The sequence below is a fragment of the Pseudochaenichthys georgianus genome, chromosome 12 (assembly GCF_902827115.2).
Source record: "Pseudochaenichthys georgianus chromosome 12, fPseGeo1.2, whole genome shotgun sequence".
Lineage (NCBI taxonomy): Eukaryota > Metazoa > Chordata > Actinopteri > Perciformes > Channichthyidae > Pseudochaenichthys > Pseudochaenichthys georgianus.
Window position 1 is genome coordinate 22061674 of NC_047514.1, and position 19068 is coordinate 22080741.

Genomic DNA, 19068 nt, shown 5'->3' on the forward strand with positions numbered 1-19068 from the left:
ACTTTTAACACTTTGTTGCGAATAGTTTTATAAGATTTGGAATATGGTCCTTATAACAACATATCTGTAATCCACCATTATGCATGTGATTTGTATTAAAGGAAGTTCACGTTTAATACGGTGCCATTTAGCCTACTTGTCATGTCCATTGAGCAATACTTTGATTTACAGAAGGTATTTTACACGTGAAGACAACTTGTGCACAGATACGACCTGTTGACTAAAAGTATACCCCCCCTAACCTTCCTGTCCTTCATTTCTCACATAGTTTCCTTGACACGCAGCACGATAGACATAAACAGGTGCAAGGTTGATATTTGCCTTGGATGAATCATGGGTCAAGAACAAGTAGAATTTAAAACACATTATGCAGATTTGATCTTAAACATTAAAGTGTTAGATTAGGCCATTCATATGTGTTTTTATTGGGTACAAATTTGATAAATATGTTATTTACCACTTTTCTCACAACATGGTTAAAGCCTACTGTAATATGTTTTTTTTAATCCCTTATTGGTTTTGCACAACAACAAACTAATTAGAACTTGTGGGGCTATAACAGACAGGCTCCTGACATTGGATACAGGCTACATTATATTTAGACATGGTAAGAACCATAAAGCACAGGCATTTTACATGATGCTGCATTTTCCACAGTTCAAATTCGTCACAGGCCACAACTAACTAACTAACCCAGATTCACCTATTTATTGTTTATGCCAAATGCAAAGGTTCATCCTGTGTAAACAGAAATGAACTTCCATGCATGTTACAAATGCTTGAGATGAAACACTGGAAGACCAGTCTTCTATTTCAAGATTACGCTGAGCATGAAGACTCAACTGGAGCACGCTTGGCTTAGAATGAGATCAACAGAGCAGCACTGAGTTGTGTTGAGAGGTGAAAGCAGATTCATCAAGATATTACAACAATGGATGCTCTGACAGAAGAATTGGCGCCGTTGGATGTGGACCCTGAGATGACAGCGCTGACACCCGAAGATTTTACCGGACAAAACCTCGAGGCCAGTGATGAAGTGGAGAACCTTAGAAACAGGTACAGATCAGTTATTCCACATATTGTTTTTTGGAAACATTACTTCAGCTCAAAGTCAAAGTTTTCTGTGTAATATGGTTCATTTTATTTCATGTATTCCCAAGTCTCCAGAGGTTCATTCTACACAAGTAAATTGGATCTGTTCTTCGTATGATATGAGATTTCTTTAGTGTGACTAACTAAGTGCTTAGTGTACATTCGTATTAGGAACAGCTAGCTAACATGAATGTAACCTAATACAATGAATTCTCCCTTCATGGATTCATTACCAAGTTACATTTTGAACTTGTTATAACATGATGTTGATTTAACTTTACAATCGTGTTACACAAAGAGGGCTTTCTGTCCTTTGGCCAAGGGGTGGACAAAACACCGACACCATAATCAATAAAGTTCAACACCACTTCAAACCAAAGCCTCCACAATGATAATAATAAAGTAATTAGCTAAATTATTCATTTTGTAACTTTTTTCATATTTAAATTGTTCTAATCCAGTTAACAAAAAATCTCAAACTATAAAATCTAGGCCATTTAAAGCTTAATGATAGAAACACCCGCTTTGATTGTACATTATTATCTCTAATATCGACTATCTTGTGTTTGTCTGCCTTTAGTTTACGAGAGGCTGTCAGCGATGACAACGTCCAACCTAAGATGCAATGCCTGATGATGGACCCCTCCTTCTCCATGGTAACTATGCAAGGCGAGGACAGCGGCATTGCATGGGAAACGACCCCGAGTCGCAGCAGCACGCCATGGACCTCTGAAGCTGGAACTGTGGATCTGAGCTCTCCGGTCGCAGTGCGGCCTGCAACACCTGGCTCTGTTCCTGCAGGGAAAATCATCTTTGTCATGGACGACGAGCTGTTCTCAAGACGGAAGAGAACTAAAGGGAGGAAGAGAAAATCAGAGAGACAACGAGTTGTAGAAAGTTCTGAGAACATCTCAGGAAGACCGGAGTTATTCGAAGTTTCACAGCCAAATGTAAAAACTGAAGAAGAGGAAGTGAACGATCCAATGGTGGATGAAGAGCAAATGCTGTTTAGATTAGTGTCCGAGGGCTCTGAAATCCTAAACATTGTCGTTCCTCCGAAAATGGCCACTGTGGATGAAGAGGAGAGCGAAGTAATGGTGGACAATCTTTCTTATCTAGAGGACAGCCTTGTTCCTAAAGCTAGTGAAGAGATTCGTTGTGACGATCTGGTGTTTACAGGAATGGACGAGGCAAGTGATGACCAGGTCAATCCCTCGTCCTCCATTGGTCCAAATAAAATGGATCCACCTGGAGCTCCAGTGGCCCGACCTCCAGGCAGAGCCGCTGCCGGCAATGCAGACTACTTTGAGGCGTTCACCTTGGTTGAGGCTGAGGCTCCAGGAGGTCCTGCTGTGATCGTGCAGGAACAGCAAGAGGAAGAGGAAGAGGAAGAGGAAGAGGCTGCGACTGAGATCCAGGACACTGCGGAGACTGAAGACCACACCACCACCCCAACAACAAATGAAGAAAATGACAAGTCAGACACAATCAGCCTGGAGGAAATCAGCAGCGAGCTTCTAGATGAAGTATTCTACGGCGGCACAGACAACTATATGAAGCCTCTAGACAAAGAAGACGAACGCCCACCCTCTAGACTCCCATCAAAACCGAGCGGTTCAACTTTGTTTGGAAGCCAAGAGGACATCCTGACACCAATCTTTCTACCAGAAGGACCTCTCAAAATTATTGACCAAATTTTACTGGAGGAGCCCAAAGCCATGGCTTTCCTTTACACGGACCTGTACGAGGAAGCAGTCGGCTGTCGGGAGAAAGAAGAGGATACAGAAAGCATGACATCTGAGAAGTCTTTTCACAGCAGGCATTCAGACAGAGAAGCCAGGGGATATTTAGAGAAATATGTCCTCATAGATGAGACACCTGCATTGGAAGTGGAGCCAGCTGAAGAAGTAATTAGCCCAGAGGAAGGTTCTCGGGTATTGGCCCAAGATCTGTGTGATTTTGATGATTTGTTGCCTGAGCCAGAACAAGGTGGGGTGCCAAATTCAGAGGAAGAAATCACAGACTTCTTCAGAGCCAGTGACAACTCTTCTCCATGTGATGTAGATCCTTTCCCTCGGTCACCTAAAGAGGATGAAGCCCAATCAACTACAAAAAACAAACAGAAGACAACTAAGAAAGTCTCCATTAAGGTAAAAAAGGTCCCAGAAGATCCACTTAGCGTCTCAAGCTTTGAGTTCGTCTCGGATGATCCTTTCTGGGAAAGAACAGAGGAACATCCTGCGGCTCTGGACGAGAAAGATGTCAGTACAGATCAGGAAATGTGGAAACAAGATTTGGAAAAGCAAAAGCCAGTTGCTCCTCCCAGGAGAAAGGCAACGTCCTCTTTTAAGGCATGTCTCGACCTCACACCTCTGACTCCAGTTGACGATATCATGCAGGAGAAAGAGGAGGCTGGAGGAAAGGAACAGAGGGTGGAGGAGAAAGAGACGGCATCACCTGCAGAGACTGCAGATGAGGGAGATGGGGATGGAGAGGAAATGATGCAACCTATCTCCAATGATGCTCTAATGGAAGATGCCTTGGTTGCAGAGGAGTCCCCACCAACTGCAAGTGTAGAAGATAACAATGAAATAACATTCAGAAACACAACACCAGCTGCTGCTGAGGAAAAAGACACTACACCAGTAGAAGAAGAGGACAAAACTGAGACTGAAGCAGCTCCAAAACAAACTGAACCAGAGGAAGTGAATATTACGTCATCAGAATTGGTTAATCCAGAAAAACTGAGTGATAGGTCAAATGAAGCGGCTAAAGATAAAGGACAGTGTGTTATTCTTTAACTGAACTATAGTGTCTTTAACCAGTTTGTTTTTACGTACCCTGATGAACTCATTCAATGTCTTAAAATCACAGCTGAGGTACTTTCTAAAAAACCTTTCTATGAAGACTGCAAAATAGTTTTTTTTGTAATTGAACACAATTTCAGAGAAGGACATTGTCCTTCCTTTCTCCAGGTTATCCCAGGCCCTGCAGTGTGGACTTGTGACAATAGAGCATGAATTATAGTGTTTTGTTTTAAAGAGGTGAGGGTCATGGGTGTGAATAAAAAAGGTGAGAGTGCATGTGTCGTTGTGACGTTAGTGGGGATCTTCAGCTAAAAATAGGCCTTTCTGGCTGTAAACCTGACACCTCGTCTCAGCCAGAAGTATGCGTGACCTCTTGTAAACAGTCAAAAACCTGTGTATGTGCATTATACTATCTATACTTCTTAATGTTTTCCAAAACCAACATTAACGCTGAATTAAAAAAAATTGTGTGTAACTGATTCCATGTTACACCACCATGTTTGTGACTGTGTATAGAGGGTTTCTTTTAGCCAGGACTGTACTAAGATTGGACAGTGCAGTATTTGCCCCGACATAATCAAAAAAGCCGGTTTATGTCAAGAATTGCATACGGTTGCTCCTACGCCTGAGTCCACAGATTCCCATCTGGAGCTCTGCAGTGTTCCCGAGCACACATTGTATTTCGACACCTTTTTAACACACAGAGCAGCAATAAGCAACATGAAATAAATCAAATTCAACATTTATAATTTACAGTCACAAGTAAGTAGCTACAACATAGGCCATGCAGCACATATTTAAAATATACAACTAAAGAATATCATACCACATCCTTATAAAAGGCTAGTTAAGCATACGAAGAGGAAATGACCAGATCATTCTAAATAAACACATGGAATATTTCATAAATAAACACATGGAATATTTCATAAATAAGAAACAAAGATAAGTATAGTTAATCAAGCATTAGTAATTTTAAATATTTTAACCGAATATAAATATGTTATGGTGCTAATTATGATCGGAGTATGAATGAGTATTTCCCATCAGTTTTTACTTCGGTCACCTCCACATCGACAGGTGGCAGCTTTGAGTTCATGGTTTACCATTAGGGCATAGAAATACAGTAGATAGAGTAGATATGCTAATTCACATAGCTAAACAATATTTTATTTGGCCAAATTCTCCAAATACATACAGTAATAATTATAAAAATAAAGATACTAATTAAATAAGTTTTCGTTTTATATATATATTGTTCGTATAGCCAGTTAGCTAACATATCAGTTTAGTATACCGGTTTGTAGGCATTCTAGTTGGTGTATTTCTATGCTGTGTGTTACAACATGGGATAAGCATAGGTGATAAGTTAGCTTTTTGCTAACTTCACCATGGACAATGATCCCAGCTTTTGTTCTCCTGTCTCTTCTGAAGAAAACGGAGCAGAAAACGGTGACAGCTCGTCGAATGAAGATGAATTAAACGACGCTTTTGGCGACCTGGCTGCCCTCCCGGTCGAGGTGGGCGAGAGAAGACCGACGTGTTTACGGTGCCGGTGAGCTGAATTAAAGTGAAGCTAATGCTAGCTAGCTAACCAGTTAGATTTGTTGGAAACCCTCCTCCTCATCCCATTCTTGTTCTCCTCAAATTACTGGCATGCTTTAATGAGGGAACAGATTAATGTCGTTAAAGAAAAGCTGAAGACCACCTGAAACTGAGAGATGGGGGCTTATAGGCTGGGATGTAACGTTGCAATCACAGTCTTCAACTTTCCTCCCATGTAGTCGCCCTCAGAAGGTGTGTCTCTGTCCATTTCTTCCAACACAACCCCTGGAGGTCTCCACATGTCTGTACATAGTGCAGCATCCTGCAGAGGTGAGTAATAACATGTCAAATGTGGCATACATGCCCAACACTCGTCTACTGTTTGAAAGGCTTATACATGATATACTATCGGAGCATCCCTACTATTAAAACAATAGTCAGGTTAGGTGCACATACAGTACCAGACATAAGAGGCTCATGGTTATGCCTTTTCTAACCTCCAGTTTACTTTCAGGAGAGCAGAGTTCTTCGCACAGTGCCACTACTTGCTGCTTGTTTGCCACAAGGAAAATGCAATGTCATAGTGGGAAGGAGATTCAATGAGGAAAAGTAAGAAGTCATTCTCCAATGTTAGCTCTCCGCCACACCATTGAAACACTTTTGTCTCTGAATTTACAGATGTATTGAGTTTTCTTCAATTGTTCCCCTCTCAGGCACCCGGAGCTGGCTGCGGTGTGTCGGGACAGCAGGACGCTGATCTTGTACCCAGGTCCCAAATCCCAGAACCTGGACGAGTTGGTACAACACCAGGAAGTAGGCACAGTGACACACAATGTGATCATTATAGACGGCACCTGGAGCCAGGCCAAAAACATGTTCCTGAAAAACAGCCTGTTTCACCTGCCTAAACAGGTGTGTACTGTATAACTGTTTTTTCACAATAAAATAGGTTTGATGTGATGTTCAAAAAGAGATAATAAACGTTGCCTTTCAGTGTGTCATTTGACTAATGTTCATTTCTCTTCAGTGGCCTAAAAGTTGATTTTGTGCAACTATTTAAGTGCATATTTTAAATATAAAAGTTCTAATCCTTAACATTTTCGTCTTGATAGGGGGATATCAGTGAGGACTGGTGGTAACAATTGTTTATGTCCCAGAATTTAAGGGTAGCAAACACTTGGTATAATTGAAGATCAACTATCGTATCTGTTTTAATTCCAGGCAAAATAACTTTTGTTATTTGAAAGAAATCAAGTTTTTCTCACCCTTCTGATCACCTCTGCTTTGGGTCACCAGGTGCAGCTCAATAGGACTCTTTCCAGTCAGTATGTGATCCGCACACAACCCTCCAACATCTGCCTGTCCACGCTGGAGTGTGCTGCTGTCTCGCTGTCCATACTGGAGCAGAATGACGACATCCAAGAGGTGACGTGATGAAATAATGATGATTAATATATATATAGCTGTTTAGTAACACATCCAGCAGATATGGAGCAGCATTAGCATTTATTTGGGGTTGTGTTTCTGAAAACAGCTTCCTGTGTCTGGGAATGAGGGCATTCACTGTCTGAACAAAAACAGTAAAGTCGCAGGCTGTAAAAACTAAATAAATGAGTTTCAAATGATTCACAGAGCTGAGAGGAACTGCTGTAAATACATGTAGGTTCATTAATATGAGCAACCCCTTTCACGTACAAGTTATAGTTTAATTCATTGTTAACTGCAGCTCAGTTTAAAAACTGACCAGTGAGAAGTCACCCAAATCAAAATGGAGTACATAGATTTGGTTATTTTTGAGAGTTACAAACAGAGGTTGCAACGCCAACAAGAAACCATTTTGTTTACACCTTCTCCATTTGTGTGTCCAGGTTCTGCTGAGGCCCCTGAAGGCTCTGTGCTCCTTCCAGCTGCAGCACGGTGCTCAGGTTCACCATAGCAAGGAGCATTTACTAAAGAACGGCATGTATGACAAACACATGCCCAAGAACAAACGCAAGATAAAGAGGATGGAGAAACTCGTCACTGACCACAATGTCTGCCCAAGATGAGGGAGAGACTGAGCAGAGAAGCTCGACTGATGCTGCTCAGGACTGTTTCATCAGAGCAGCATCAGGGCGCACATGTGGAAACCACTGGACTTTTTGAGACTTTTTTTGTGTTTATTGTTGGCAAACTTAATTTATATATTTGTCATTCAATTTTAAAAAGTTTAAATGTCCTGGTTTGACAATAAATCAGGTTTTATTGTTTTAAAAAACAATTTACATTGTTCTTCCTATCTTTTTATAAACACTATGGTGGTTTTGTTGTGATTGATCTGGAAGGGCCGATGTTTTTTTAGCAAAGTCTTTACCCAGACATGTTACAAAATAAAATTACATTTTAAACTTGTTATATTTCATGAAAATACCAGACACCTACAATCCAGTAGAAAAAAGGGGCAATACAAAATATATTGAACTGTGTTTTTATGTAAGGTATGGAGGTTTGTTGATGAAGTGAGCACTTTGCAAACACTTAAGGTATAGCGATAATATATTTAAAATGCATCTCATAAATGTAATGGCAGACCTACAAGGATTTGTAATTGGATATTGCACAGAAAGAGCAAAAGTAAATCTGAATGCATACAGTTTTCTATAATAAATTGATACCATGATCCTATACATGGTTATTACATCTATCCAATTCACACTTGTACACAGCAAAGCACACAGTGGCATTCTTACCAAAACTATTATTAGTAGCTAAAATACATATGTTTGTCTTGCTTGGTCTGACAGCTGGTGAAATTAATTTTGAGATGTCAAAGAAAGTCAAACCATTTTTTTTAAATGTCTTCATTAAAAGTCTTAAACTTCAAGAAGTACTATATTATTATTAAATATTATATATTTATCCCAATCAATAAAAATGTCTATATATTGACTGCCATGTAGAGTAAACAATGCTGAAAAAAAAGTATAAAATAAAGTATGAATATATACATACATACATTAAACATGTATTTTACATTAAACATCACATTTATATGAACAGCCTTTTATTGGTGAAAGATTTAAAGGTCAGATCATTTACATTTCGTAAAACAAGGGGAAAAATGTGTTGGTGAATTTACATGTTTATATATTAAACATAGATGTGACATTATATATTAAAATTGGAGGATGAAACCCTCTTTAATGGTCACACACACATGCACACAGCACACACAGTGACATTTGATCTCTGCATTTAACCCATCATTTTACTAGGAGTCTAGTACAAGGAGCAGTGTACAGTACAGTATAGAACACTTGGGCAGGTATGATTCTCGTAAAAATGATGATACCATCCTGAGGACAGAATCTCAGAGGGGAGTAAACCACATAATGCTTTGAGTGGGTAATTAAATAAAAACAATATAAAGAAGCAGTCTGTTGTTTTGCCTGTTTAATGGTACAATATTAGTGTGCTGCTCATATTGTTTATAAAAAACGTATAACATAGACTTTATTATAAATTGTACTATATTCATACATAAGAAACGTGTGTAACATGTATTTTGTATTCACTTGACAGTATTTTGTAACATGTCTTGATGTTGTGTTTGGTTGGGAAGCTGCGCATGCGCGTGAGGTTCGGCCCCGGTCGTTCCGCCATCTTTGTCGGCTGCCCATTGTTCACTCCGGAGCTAACACATCGGCGGGTTATCACTTCATACTGCGCATTAAAATAACCTGACGGTGTCGCGGGCAACTGCCTGAGACAGTCGCGGATTTGCTCTCAGGGTTTGCGACTTGTTCTCGGCCAGCAAGTTAAAACAGAATGGACGATGACCAGCCCAAAACCCTGTAAGTGTGTGTATGTGTGTCTGCGTTACCGTTAGCTAGCCTCTTGTATCCGTCACGTAGCTAAATTAGCATCGATACAGCGTATTACAGTCTCAAAACGGAGAGATTTGCACCATATACTCAATAACAAATATATGTTGAGTGTATATCCTAAATACGACTTAAAAACATCTTAATACATCGTAATTATCTCACATCTGGAATATTCGGCTCATTCACAAGTGAATCCAGAAATGGATCAAATTAACGCGTAGGAACCATACACTATGTGTACATGGGTACACACTGCTCACAAAGGAACATTCAATAATTATTCCTTTCGATAGAATGTGATGTGTTTTTTGTATGCCGAATGCAGTTTTGTATTGCACAGAGTAGCCATATGTATCAGAGACTGTTGTTAGTCGGACGATGAACAGGAGAACACTGAATTGCCTCATTTTTCTATGGAGTTTGGTGTGCCATCATCCATAGAGTTTCATGGGAGACATTAATTCACAGGCCTAGTACTACTTGAATGGATAGCTCTGTTACCAGTACCCTTCCTCAAAATAATCTAATACTGATGTTAATGTGTTTATTTGGTTAATGGGTTATTTTAGTTACCTGGTTTAGATTAAATTACATCTCTTAAAAGCCAGCAGTGTTGTGACACAAGGTCAGCCGCAGACATTTGTGTGTAAATGTGTAGTTTTGGCATTCACACATCCATACATTTCTTATAAGATTCTATGGGATATTGGATTTAAAAAATGACTTTGTATGTTACAACCCAAAGCACGACAACACAATACAACAAACTGACCCACAGCCCTTTATTCTACTGAGGCAAACTCGGGTAATAGATACTAACTCAACACAGTTTGAGAATAATTAGGTTGGCCACCGGGGAGGCAAACACCCTTTTACCTACAAAACCAAAACAATTAACAAACCCACTCCCAGATCTGCTGAACAACTTCATATTTATGTCCCAGGCCGGATTTTCATTTAGTCACCACATTAATAATTGAAGGAAAAACTTTACCCTGCTTCACCACCCGCAGAAGATGTCAAATCTTCAGTTACATCACAAAACGACTGACAGTATTGTCTGTGTCTTCTGTCCATTGTAGGTATGTGGGGAATCTGTCCCGGGACGTGACAGAGGCCCTCATCCTGGAGCTGTTTGGCCAGATTGGACCCTGCAAGAGCTGTAAAATGATAGTAGATGTGAGTTAATTTTTCATCGTATTCACTCTTTTTTTTTGTGTGTGTTCTTCCTTGCTTGCTTGAGAAGATAATTTGGTTACAGCGGACACATTTGGTAGTACGACAACAGTAGGACAACTGTCGTACAATGTAAGAGAGTTCATACCTCAACACTTTTCTCCCCGACCTTATGATCTGATTGAGTCGCTTCCTTATCTCCTCTGACGTTCTTCCCGAAAAATCCACATTTATTCCAGCATCTGGGATTATCTGGATAAACAAAATATAATTCTGTCATCTTGTATAATGGCCAAATAAACGTTAAAGTCCCAATTTATTGTACGTTACATTATACATAGCTATGATGTCAATCATGTGTAGGCCCGTTTTTCCACCCATCAAATTGGTATCAGTTCAATTAGGGAAAGGCGTTGGTATCACAAATGTATGTTTTCATTAGTTTGACGCACTATCTATCTGGTATTGTCGACGGATACTTTTTGATTTTGATACATCCAATTAAGTACTGCCTGGAAAACTATAAAAACTATAATTTTGCAGCCCAGTTAGCTTATTGCCAACATTATAAAGTAGATGCAATGTCTCTTTTGTCTGATAAGTTCTGTTTTGGTCCTGCTCTTCAATAACTAGCTACACAATGTAAGTTATTGTGCATGTTTGTTGACATTGTCTTACATTCTCTATGGTGTAACCCCGGGACTCTGCTGTCAATCAAACACTGTCACACCCCTCCAGCAATCAACAAAAGTGCTTGTTCTCTTCCTTTTTAACAATAAAAAACATTGACAATGCCTCTGAATAATATCTGTTTCCTGCCCCCTCCAGACAGCAGGTCATGATCCGTACTGCTTTGTGGAGTTCTATGAGCATAGACATGCCACGGCCACAATCGCAGCCATGAACGGTCGGAAAATTCTGGGTAAGGTAAGCTATCATATCTCCTGGGTGAGTCCACTACGGTGAGGCTGGGTGGGCAGGGGTGAAATGAAGCGGCTGGAAAAAACTTGTATCTTTTTTAGACCTTATCTCACATCCCTGTTCCTGCTCCACTTCACTTAATTTGGTTTAGTCCCCTGTGCACATTACTCTACTGTGCACAGTCTGAAATGACCACACCGATCTCTGCCATGTTATTGCAGTATCTCAATCTTTAAAACATATTTTCTAATTTCTCTAGAATGCCAGCCTTTGTTTTTACTTCAAATTGAGACAAGTCTGTAGATCCTCCACAAAGTGATTGGATTCAATACACAACATCTGTAATGGATTTAAAAATAATCAGTCATTAGATTACCATTTTAAAAGGCTATACGATTCAGAAAGATATATTTAGAATTGTATTTACCTTTTTAAAATGGACAAGTAAATTATGAATTTTGCAGATATTGTCACCATTAATAATTTAATTAAGACTAATTGAAATGCTTTGAACAGGCACAAAAACTATGAATATTTAAAGACATCTATTTGAGCTATATTGCTCTCATTGCACATCTATATTAGAGTATTGAAAAAGCCAAGATTGACATTTTGAAATGTCTTGTTTGTCTAATGAATGGCTTAAATCTCAACAATGATTAGTTTTAGATTGTAGAAAACTAAAACCAACCACACCTGAGAAGCTGAAATTAGTTGGTTAATTAATATTTAATTAATAATTAATGTTTATTTTATGACCTGAATGGATAATATAACTCAGAGTTTTGACATTTTACACAGAGAAATAAGATTGTAAAAGCATTTTCTAAAGCTTCAATTGTCTTTCAACATGTGTGTTTAGGCTGAGTTGTCACCGCACTGTTACAACAAATACTAAACACTACATGCCAATAAACTGATAACTTACATGTGTGTGTGTGTTTGCGTAGATGTTAACATGGAGCTGTTTGGGCTTTTATTATCTGTTTCAATTAAGATTTCCCTTGAGTGAGCTTGCCATCTGTCTGACCGAGTTAACATGGCCCTGCTGTGTAATCATGCTACATGTGACTTTAATGGATGCTCTTCTGTCCCCTTACTTCTTTACTGCTATGTGTTCTTGTGCAAAGTTATTTCCACGTAGAATCCACGTAAGAGCAACTTCAAGAGAAATACATTCAGTTGAAAATATTTTATCCTCAACAGGTATTGAAGGACCATTTGAGGAGTATAACAAGTTCGTAAAAATCACTTGTTTGTAAGTCCCTTGTTATTTGGACCTTACTTCCTACAGTTTTTCTCCAAATTTTTACTAGACTGAAATGTTCCTGATTATGAAGGTGAAACCTTGATATCCCTTTTTATATTCTCCACTGTATTTGTTCTGCTATTTTAATTAATGCAAAGGTTTGTAAACTTAGATAAATCAAGTTGTAGTGTTGGTTTAAAACCCCACTAATGGCATACAGAGACCACCTTATTTAAAAAAAAAAGTTCTCAATCACGGAATATAAAGTAAAACTGGTGTGTGACAAAACCTCATCAAAGAAAAAGCACCTTCCTCTCTTCTGCAAGGAAACTTCCCTTCTCACCTTGTTTCCTCTTCCCTCGCTCTGTCTCTCTTTCAGGAGGTCAAGGTCAACTGGGCCACGACGCCAACCAGCCAAAAGAAAGACACAAGCAGTGAGTCTTTCAGAGCTACAGAAATGCACACATACACACATTTTCTATTTCTGCCTGGCATCTTGTATATTCCTTATGTAATGCACTACAAAGCAATACTCTTTTACTCGTCATACTATGTGTGTTTTTACTGTGTTAAATAATTGTTTGTATGAATACAAATTTGAATGTATGTTGTTTTTTTAGGTCACTTCCATGTCTTTGTTGGAGATCTAAGTCCTGAAATCACAACAGATGACATTAAAGCAGCTTTTGCTCCATTTGGGAAAATATCGTAAGTATATTCTCATGATCATCATTTGTGTGTGGGATTCTTAATTTCTTTTATATGTTATTCTATATCGCTTATTCAGATCAGCCGGGCTACATCGGCATTTTTAGTAAATGTGTATGATGTGTTATGTTGCTGGGTTTTATCATTCCACTTTAGCTATTTTTTTTAATGTATTTTAATGCATTGCAAGGGCAGAGAATATATCAGGCTATGAATACACACATATACTTGTTAGTAGAAATATTCGGTGTTGTTTTTTTGTATTTCATTGGAATTGTTGCCGAAAAGAATAATTTACAATAACATGCTATAGTGTATCATAAGAAATGCTACTGTGCACTTTAGGTATAGACCCGAAACCCTTCCATATAGACAACTCAAATCATGGTAAATAATATCGTGATAGTCATATCATACATTGAATTCCTCGACTAACTGTGTTTTTATATTTGTCACAGGGATTGTCGAGTGGTGAAAGACATGGCCACAGGTAAATCTAAAGGCTATGGCTTTGTCTCCTTCTTCAACAAATGGGTAAGTGTGCCAGTAATGCCCATGTGTTAGAGGACTGAGAAACATTAGCAGGCTCTGATTGTTGACTCAGTTGAAGCTCCGGGTTTACATACAGTGAGACGTTGAGTGTTCGGTGTCTTTGACTCACTTTGGTGTGTATTCTTTCTGTATAACCAGGATGCAGAGAATGCCATCCAGCAGATGGGAGGACAGTGGCTGGGAGGACGGCAGATCAGGACCAACTGGGCCACAAGGAAGCCTGCTCCTAAAACTACAAATGAGAGTAAGTACACTGGAATTAACTAAAAGAGAATCGATGGACTGCATTTGAACTCTCCTCGCAGTCCAAAGGTTTTCCAGATTTACTCACCGGACAACATACAAGCACCCACTTTCCATTTGATATTGTTTTCTTCCAATGAACGCTTGTCTGTGTCTGAATAATAAAATCCATATATCAGACGGTTCATTCAGCACATACAGGAGATGCACACGGTTGTATTGTACAATAAATATTTTGAGAAAGACATTAAATGAATAAAAAACTGCTCTAATCTTTTCTTTTAGCCACCAATGCCAAGCAGCTCTCTTTTGACGAGGTGGTCAACCAGTCCAGCCCCAGCAACTGCACCGTCTACTGCGGGGGGGTCACAACCGGACTCACGGGTGAGTTATAAGATTAAGCTGCATATTAGAGAGTTAAAGGGGGGCCACCTTTCTCAGGTCCCACCTAAAATATTTGGTGTTAATTGACAGCATGCACAAACAATTTAGAAAAGTGTAGTTATATGTACAGATATTCAACAGAAACAATAGTATTCGTTACTGTGCATGTAGACCTTTTACAAAGACTCAACTATTTATTATTTTTCGCTAGTTTTTTTTTGTGTTTTGTGTGCGTTTCATTTTGTTGCTAGTCGCTTTAAAGACATATAATTGCTAAACGGCTTTGAAAATAACTGGTTATATTTGATCAGCCTGGTACCATTAATGACTAATTGATTGTAGCACCCTTATGTAGAGGCACATGTAAAAATCTCATCTTTTAAATATTCGTCTCTTTTTCGCAGAGCAAACCATGAGACAGACCTTCTCACCTTTTGGCCAAATAATGGAAATCCGTGTTTTCCCAGACAAAGGCTACTCATTTGTGAGGTAAGCTGACTTGCAGATTAACCTGTCACTCACAACACCTTGCATTAAGTCATCACGCTCGTATGTTTTGATCAGATATCCTTGTATATTTAATCTCCTTTCTGTGGGCGCAGGTTCAACTCCCATGAAGCAGCCGCTCATGCCATTGTCTCCGTCAACGGCACATCCATAGAGGGCTATGTTGTTAAGTGTTATTGGGGCAAAGAAACGACAGACATTGTGAGCCCCATTCAGCAGGTACAGATGCCCCAGGTAAGCACCGGGAGGTTCCCCCACGCATCATTTATTTATTTTTCTGCAGTCGCCATCCTGCACGGCGTACATTAAAGGAACCCTGCTTCACTGCTGGTTCACTTCACTGTGGTGCAACGTGATACTCTGCCTCCTCCTGAAATATGAATGTGTATGTCAGCAGAACACGGTGAGCTTCGCAGCGCAGCCCTACAGTCAGTGGGGTCAGTGGTACAGCAACACAGCTGCCCAGCAGATTGGGCAGTATGTGCCAAACGGCTGGCAGGTGCCCAGCTACGGAGTGTACGGGCAGACCTGGGATCAGCAGGGCTACAAGTGAGTACCAGAGGTGACCACAGCACAAATCATTTCTTGTGAATCTTGTTTTCATGCAGCCATCTTGTTCATTTCTTTCTCTAAGCCAGTTTGTCTGCTATCACCACAGCAACACCAAATGGGTGTTATCTATTTATATCACACTTTGATTGTTTTCCCAATAGAAAGCGGGTTTACATGCTCTCCCTCACTTAGGGATACGAGCAACAGGGGAAGCTTAATTTCTGAATATGGGACTATTTTGTTCTGCCTACATAATAACAATATTTACATCTATTTCCCACGGTGGGCAGAGGGTTTGCAGTGGAAATGGCTTCACTAGATGTGTGTTGGTGATTGAAGAAACTTCTGTACCTTTTTTATCATCATCTTTCATGTTGTCTTCACTGTTGACAATCTCTTTCAGTAGAACAGTATACGTCCTGTTTTATTGCCCATAACATCACCTATTTGCTCATTCTTTTACATGTAAAAGTCCTGACAATTCCTTGGACTTTTGTATGTGAAAGTTCAAAAGTTATAGCTTCATTTGCAAAAAGTCTCATTTAAGCGGCTTAAGCTGTCGCTCCTTGTATATATAATACACATACAATGCAAATAATAAATTAAATGTATGTTGATTAATGTTTTGAATTAATCTGAATCTAGAAAAGCAGCTGTTGGTTAAATCCCTCCACTGCAAATGTGTGTTAACGGGATCAAATCTAAATCGAACAAAATAAATGTATTTATTTGTCATCACATATTGGCCTCTGTTTGCCTGATACAAATCTGACTGCAAGCTAAATCTTTATCAGTCCATAGGGTGCTGGTGTTGCACTTGAATACAAACAAGTTTTGAAATGTAGGGAAATAGCCTCAATAAATGGACAAATACAACACAACATAGCTGAATCACATCTATAATGTAAAAGCAGGACACAGTTTGCAGACTGTCCCTCACGCCACACAACATTAAATGTCAGAAATGTTCACATTGATGCTACGGGATCTTTCATTAGCTGTCATCTAACTGTATAATCTGTCTGCCTTTACAGTCATTTACATGCTGCCGGTGCCGGATGGACAGGCGTGGGCGCAGTGAGCAACGGGGCCATGGTGGAGCCCGGGCAGGGCGTCAACGGGGCAGTGCTGACCAACCAGGCCGGCATGAGCACCGCCGGCTACCACACCCACTGATCACTGAGCACAGCGGGCCTCTGAAGTCTCTGAGGCCACAAGATGATACTCTGCTGGGGGAGGGAGGGCATTAGATGCTCTCTCTCTGAAACCACACAAAGTAATTCTGTTAGAAAGGCTGGTACGCCATTTTATCAACCTTAACCAGCCCATAACTTAACACCCACTGCCCAAATCTGCAAGTGTAAAGAAAAACCATCCACTCCGGGACACTTTTAAAACACTTTTAAAACAGCTAATTGCTAATGCACCTTTGCATTCTTGGGCCCATTTTATTGTTTGGCGTATTTTTGTAATGCCTGCAGATATCTGGCCAAATGTAAATTATATAACCATGTCAAGATATTTCTAGCACAGCCACATTTTAGTTTAAAAGGAAGATAATAAAACACCAAGTTCTGTTTGTTTTCAGCCCCTCGGAGCCAAAGAGAAGGGCAGAATTTTATACCAACGTGTAACAATCATACAGGGAGAAGAGGCTACCACAGAAAGCACTCAGTAGTCCATAGGAAGTCATGCGATGTGTTGAGTAATGGGTGCATTTATTTTTTTTTCTCAATTTGAAGCTCTCATTTCTCACGTCTGTCCACATGTTACTAAAGTGAAAAACTAGTCCAAGCAAGTTCTCAAGGTGTGTCAAGTCATTCTGTGAAATGTAGGAAATCACTGAGAAGACAAAGTACACCGTTTGAGGGAAAGTGGGGAAACAAGTAAAAATGCAGCGCTTCTCGACTGTCATCTCCTGGGACGGACTGATGAGTCTGTGGATAAGAAGTGTGTGCTTGAGTGTGTGCATGAACTGATGCTTTTACACACAAGAACAATGTCCATTAATCTCCCCCTGAAACAGAAAGGACTACGCCATTATACATTTTTTTTGCAACGAGTGAAATAGTATCATTTGTTTTTATTTTTAGCAAATTTAAAATGCTGACATTGTATAAAGAGCCTTTTTTGTGTTTAATTTCGGGACTGTCTTATAGAGAAATGTTGCAGCGACACCGTTGAAGTCATGTGACACATGAGACCTTTTATGTTTGTTTATGAAACATTAAGTGGCTGTCGACTTTATTTTTTAAATTGGATTTTCAATATCTCAAATAAACCAATTGCAGGGATTACTGCCACTCTTATCTTACTAATAGGCAGACAAATATTGCACAAATACTTAAGGTTATCTTTTCACAAAATTTGAATTACTAGTTTTTTTGTTTTTAAAATGTTTTTGCATTCCACGTTGTTTTCTGTTTTTATGTAAATAACCAAACGGTCTGTTTAATTGTACTGAATCTGTATAAAGACGACATGTTAATCAAGGGAGCGAGCTTGCTTCCTGTTGGGCTAATGGACTTCATAAACGGCTGTTCGACAGTAGCATCCCTGTCCAGTGTACAGTAGAGACGGTGCAACATTTGATTCTTCCAGAGGCTCGGACGACAAGCAGCATTGCTATGTAATGCAAAAGCCTTTCCATTCACAAGTAATGCATCATTTAAGTTATTTTGTCTTAAACCTAAACAATTGTTTTTATAGATTAAGAATCAACCGTATAAGGATCAGATTTTTGCACTGTGGTCACCATCATTTTTAACATAGTTAAACAAATCCATTGTGTTGCCTTATTATTATCATCATCATCATCAGTGAGTTACTTTTTAATTTAACCAAAAATCATCCAAGAGTAGGCGGTGCCTAAGAATGTGTTCAACCTATGTTTTGGCAAGGACAGTTCTGTACATGGTTTGAGTTTTTGCTTTGTCCCATTAAAATGCTGATGCTTAAAACTGCTCTCTGTTGCGCTGTTTGCATCTTGTCTTTAAAACCAGGTCAGAAAGAAGGGTTAACAAAAAGTATAATTATCTACATTTATATAAATAGTATTTTTCTGTTCTCTAAAAGTTGCATGGTATGTATTTCAATATTGAGTATAGATGCAACCAATTTCTTCATTATACAATAATTATCAATTTGATCGTTTTTTTCATTTTGAACCTTAGTACAAAATGTTTGAATGAATCATATTTGGCAAAAGGAAACTGCAATTCTTTAAATATGATAATCTGAGTTCTGTTATTTGTAAGATTGTTGCCAGAAGATAATGGAATAATGTAGGCTTATTTCGGGATTTTTCTGTATGTAAAGCTAATATAAACAGTCTATACATTGGTGGTATATTAAGCATTTATTTTACTTTTTGCTCGGGTAGAATGTGAACTTATTTATACAAGTGTGTTTATTATTCTGAAATAGTAATAAGAGGACTGTTTTAAATCAGCTCCAATGTTGGAGT

General features: G+C 39.1%; 3 protein-coding genes across 5 annotated transcripts; all 3 read left to right on the forward strand.

Annotated features, from left to right (window-relative positions):
- Positions 1-669: 669 nt before the first annotated feature.
- Positions 670-4402, forward strand: LOC117455804 (calpastatin). The gene is made up of 2 exons (XM_034095385.2): positions 670-1056; positions 1673-4402. Exons 1-2 carry the CDS (start codon positions 932-934, stop codon positions 3891-3893), a joined length of 2346 nt encoding a protein of 781 aa, XP_033951276.1. The 5' UTR covers positions 670-931; the 3' UTR covers positions 3894-4402.
- Positions 4403-5238: 836 nt separating this feature from the next.
- dtwd2 (DTW domain containing 2) lies at positions 5239-7831 on the forward strand. Its single transcript, XM_034096041.1, has 6 exons — positions 5239-5454; positions 5684-5774; positions 5959-6053; positions 6158-6356; positions 6741-6869; positions 7313-7831. The coding sequence occupies exons 1-6, from the start codon at positions 5291-5293 to the stop codon at positions 7490-7492; spliced, it is 858 nt and encodes a 285-aa protein (XP_033951932.1). The 5' UTR covers positions 5239-5290; the 3' UTR covers positions 7493-7831.
- Positions 7832-9057: 1226 nt separating this feature from the next.
- Positions 9058-18567, forward strand: tia1 (TIA1 cytotoxic granule-associated RNA binding protein). Of its 3 annotated transcripts, none has more exons than XM_034095684.2 (12): positions 9058-9277; positions 10393-10489; positions 11315-11413; positions 13036-13090; positions 13277-13364; positions 13823-13898; positions 14055-14160; positions 14445-14543; positions 14948-15032; positions 15146-15284; positions 15445-15612; positions 16637-16726. In XM_034095684.2, exons 1-11 carry the CDS (start codon positions 9252-9254, stop codon positions 15601-15603), a joined length of 1029 nt encoding a protein of 342 aa, XP_033951575.1. In that variant the 5' UTR covers positions 9058-9251; the 3' UTR covers positions 15604-15612; positions 16637-16726. The 3 variants fall into 3 exon arrangements, with proteins under 3 accessions (XP_033951575.1, XP_033951573.1, XP_033951574.1); XM_034095682.2 differs by having other exon boundaries at positions 9059-9277; positions 15445-15599; positions 16637-18567; XM_034095683.2 differs by having other exon boundaries at positions 9060-9277; positions 15448-15599; positions 16637-18567.
- Positions 18568-19068: the final 501 nt, after the last annotated feature.